The sequence below is a fragment of the Gadus macrocephalus genome, chromosome 11, assembly GCF_031168955.1.
Source record: "Gadus macrocephalus chromosome 11, ASM3116895v1".
NCBI lineage: Eukaryota > Metazoa > Chordata > Actinopteri > Gadiformes > Gadidae > Gadus > Gadus macrocephalus.
The window spans coordinates 2,150,113-2,154,356 of record NC_082392.1 but is presented as its reverse complement, the minus strand read 5'-3'; the positions used below and the strand labels follow the sequence as shown (position 1 = coordinate 2,154,356).

The 4,244-nt window shown below is 51.2% G+C and overlaps 1 protein-coding gene across 1 annotated transcript in view; it reads left to right on the top strand.

Annotated features, from left to right (window-relative positions):
- unc5db (unc-5 netrin receptor Db) overlaps positions 1 to 4,244 on the top strand; it is a 41,789-nt gene extending 37,545 nt beyond the window's left edge. Inside the window, exon 2 of the mRNA XM_060064385.1 lies at positions 3,476 to 4,244. Within this exon, the coding sequence (XP_059920368.1) occupies positions 3,476 to 3,816 (341 nt within the window). The 3' untranslated portion in view covers positions 3,817 to 4,244. The remainder of the gene's footprint in view (positions 1 to 3,475) is intronic.

The following is a 4,244-nucleotide window of genomic DNA, read 5'->3' as shown; positions in this document are numbered from 1 at the left end:
GGAGGTCGGCGTCAGAATAGCAACACACCTCTCACCTCCCCATCCGTCAGGGGGTCCATTCGGAACGAGTTAGCGTTTGTTAACTTGATTTAGCGCTTCGGCGACGTGCGTTATGGAAATACACAGTGAGGTAATATTGGCATAAGTGTGCTGTCTCTTGCATTGTGGTGCGTCTTATCGGTGTGAAGCTGCCAATGGGAGGCAACGAGAATGGAGAGAAGTCACGAAGATGGTGGGAGATCTGTCACGAACTGCAAACCGATGTTCTGCAAAGTGGTCCGCAAAACATGTTGAATGCTAAGAGTAGTGTGGACACGGAGGATGATGTTTTCTTAAATCCAACGGTTGGTTTGGAGACGAAGAATATAATGACTTGCCAAGCTGCCTTGGTAGTGTTCCACGCGAACCGGCTACGCGAGGAAAGAAAATTTATCAAGGCTATTATTCGATGCAAAAAAAAGAATGTATAATTCATAAAGAAAGAGGGCAGATGAAGAAAAGCTCATGGTAGTCTGTGTAATATCTGCTCTCAGCATGTGGTAGGCCTATATGCATATATATTTTTTATATCTATGATAGAGTGCTGAGGCCTGGAAACCCAGAGTCAAATTACAGGGTTGTCTGAGAACAAAGCTTTCTGTATGGGTGGCTGGCTGGATGTTTGAGTGGACCCACGGAGGGATGGATGGTTGGATTCTATACATTTAACACATTGCAGGCTTCACCGTGATTGCTTTTAAATCCGCCAAATTGCCTTTGAAATGCAAATGCTTGCGATGTTGCGAGGACGGGCCCTGGCCCTGGACATCCTATGCGTAGCGTATCTGTCTGCACATCAGCTGAGCGCCTCAAAGTGGGGTGAGGAGGACTCTGGCGGATTATACTGTGTTTACCCATCTTAAAAACATCCTCAAACAACCGCCCTCGCCACGCCGGAGCGTAGAGGACACATCCCTATCTCCTTCTCCGCTCCTCCGCCCGTTCTCGTTTGCTCCTCAGAGCTCCTCCCCCGCCGATGAGTGACCGCGCTATAAACAGCGAACGCTTCGTGAGTTTTCGTTTGCTGTTATTTTTAAATGGAGGACGATTCTCCGTCACGGGGTTCGGGCGTGGGCGTGGATGTGAAGGCCTCGCTGTCGGCCCCGGATGACGGAGAACGTGGTGACAATGGTAGCTTAGCGACCATTCCCCTGGTCCAACCGGGGTAACTCTCCCCATCCAAACCCTCCTCACTCCCCCCACACTCCCCCAGCCAACCCCACAATCCAAACACGTCACAAGCCATCTCTCCCGCTCTATATCAAACCCTCCTCACTCCCATCACCACACACACACACACACACACACACACACACACACACACACACACACACACACACACACACACACACCCCAACACTGCCCCTTCCCTCCCCTCATCCCCATCCTCCATTCTCCCCCACCGAGTCTGACATTAGAGTATTCACCAGGTCCATGTTCCAGCCCCTCCCAGACCTCTACCTCCTCGCAGAACCCTCTCTGTCAACGATTGAGGACCAATTAATTAGGCCTAATTAGCGAGGAGTATGTGAGTGCCCGTCTCCTGCAACACGTCCCATTTCTTGTATGATTTGACCATTTGCTTTAATGTGTGCTTTTAAGTGCTGCTAATACGTTGACATTTTTGTGATCAACCAACAGTCAATCGAAGAGGCAAACGGTAATGGTTTGCATGGTCGTGCCCCTAACAGGTCTGCGTGCTCGTGGCATTGCGATGCTGCAACCAATTAAGCAATAAGTGATTGACCGCGGCGGGCGCGTTGTAATTGAAAGGCGGAAAAAAGGGAATTGAAACATCCCACATCCCACCTGTCCTTCATCACGGCATATTATTTTGTCACTTTCACTTTCGCTTTCATTCTTCACTTCGCACCTTTGGACGGTCACGTTCCACACGCCCTGTTTGTTTCTCCCAGCGATGCCCCCCCCCCCCCCCCCCCCCCACCCCAGCGTGTTTCATTTGGACCATTTAACCAGGACAACATTGATTGGGAGAGGTGACGTGAAAGGAGGCCTATTCGATTTCCGGGGGCCAGAATTGGATTTGATGTGGGGGAAATAATGGCTTTCATGGGCTTTTTACGGCCATGAATGGCTTAGCTGGAGCTGCCTTGATGGGACTGAGCTCTGATTTCTCAGAAGGACTGAGTGGAGAGAAGAAAGGAAGGAGAGAAAAAAACATTCAGTCCCCTCTTTCACTCCTGCCTCAACCCCCCCTCTCAGTCCCAGTGTTCCCTGTCACCGGGGACAGCAGGGCAGAGGACACGGCGTGACTGCTGCCAGCGGTACATCTGACAAAGCCGAAACCCAACCACCAATGTCATCCTCGGGGATCGGTGTCACCGACGCTGAGTGTCCACCGACGAGCCGTCGAGTCTCGCCCGCCCGCCTGCCAGAAAAGGACCAAATAAGTAGAGCATTGAAACCAAGCAAGTGTTTACCTAAGTGTACGCCCCGGGCAACCAGAAGGTTCTGGTTCGGAATTAGAACCATTGTTTATTCCGTTGTCTCGGTCCCCTCTATGCGACATCGGACACAAACACACCACCTGTGCATACGACTGTTTCCTTGTTTAACCGTTGAGATATGCTGCTCAGGACTGCGATAAGATATGTTTGTGCTCCGGTGCAAAGATACCTCGCCGCCGCTCCCAATGCAATCTACGCCCACCCTCCGAACCGGCCGATCCGAAACGCTCCTTTCGCAAATACACATTTGAGGAGAATTATTTGGAGGGATAAAGTGTTGCTGAAATGAGCGTTTGTCTATCCGGCGCCCTGGCCTGCCGCGGTTTACCTTGTGAGGAATGGAAATTCAAGCTGAAAATTGCTCGCCAAAGTGAGCTCTTCACGTTTAACAGGCAATTGCTGCTGTTGCGGAGGATATATGCTATAATATATCCCCTGCAACTCAGCGGAGTGGGCGCGCCTCGCTTGTTGGGCGCTGGGAGGTCAGCGATGTGTCGCTGTTGCAATCACCGCAGCGGGCGAAGGCTCGCAGCACAATGCCGGGATTTCTTTTCAATGGGAATGGAAGGAGAGATGTTTACAGTAGGGCCAGCAGTATAATTTGCATAGATATACCTTTACATGCACAGTATGTGCATACACCTGTACATACGTCAACGATGAAAAAAATCAAGCCATTGCAGTAGAGTGCAATGGTCACCAGCAATGACCGGTTTAACGGGGATATCTTTTTGTTTTCTTTGTCCAACATTTTGTGTTCGTTCTAACCAGTCCGATGTTTTGATTCGGTATCAGGATGAGTGGCACTCTGGAGGGCCAATAGGCTTGACCCTCCTCTGTTATGTCCCGACCCCTAGACCTTGGTCTAACTGGGTATCTCTGTCTGCATTGGTGCTTCCTTTTGCTCCCAGGAACACCTCTTGGCTCCCTTTATAACCTGGTTCCTTCCTCTGCTCCTCTACCTCCAGGGCCCCCAGGAAATGCTCCGTCGGACTCCCTGTCGCCGGGGACCCTGCCCCACTTCCTGCAGGAGCCGGTGGACGCCTACATCGTCAAGAGCAACCCCATCAAGCTGCGGTGCCGGGCCGCCCCCGCCCTGCAGATCTTCTTCAAGTGCAACGGGGAATGGGTGCACCAGAACGAGCACGCCTCGCACGAGTACAAGGACCTCACCACGGGTAAGAGCCTCCGCGATGGGCCTCACCAGGACCACGTCCCGGGAGAGGAACAGGGGATAGGCTGCTGTCTGTACCTGTCATGGCTCTCCGTTTTGACCGTTTTGAGGGGCGGCATGTGGCTCAGGAGGTAGAGCGGCTCTGCGGGTAACCGGAAGGTTGCTGGTTCGATCCCCGGCTCCTCCTAGCTGAGACACCTCACCCTGACTGCTCCTGACGAGCTGCGTGGTTGAAACCGCCGTCGGTGTGTGAATGTTGTTTATGAACCGTTGTAAGTCGCTTTGGATGAAAGCGTCTGTTCAATGCCCTGAAGGTAAATGAATGGGATCGACTCCTGTCTGTACCCGTCATCTCTGTTCATTTGGACCTTCTTGGGTCTTCTACATGTCAGCTGTTTTCGCGATAAGTAGAGTTTGTTTTTCATGCACCACTTCATGTCACTTCATTTATCTCAACCACATTTCCAAGTTTTTGAGTTTTTGATTATATGGTTGTGATTCTTAAGGCATTTCAATAAATTAAACTGTACAGACGAAACCGAGAGTTGTTTTGCAGAAACTAA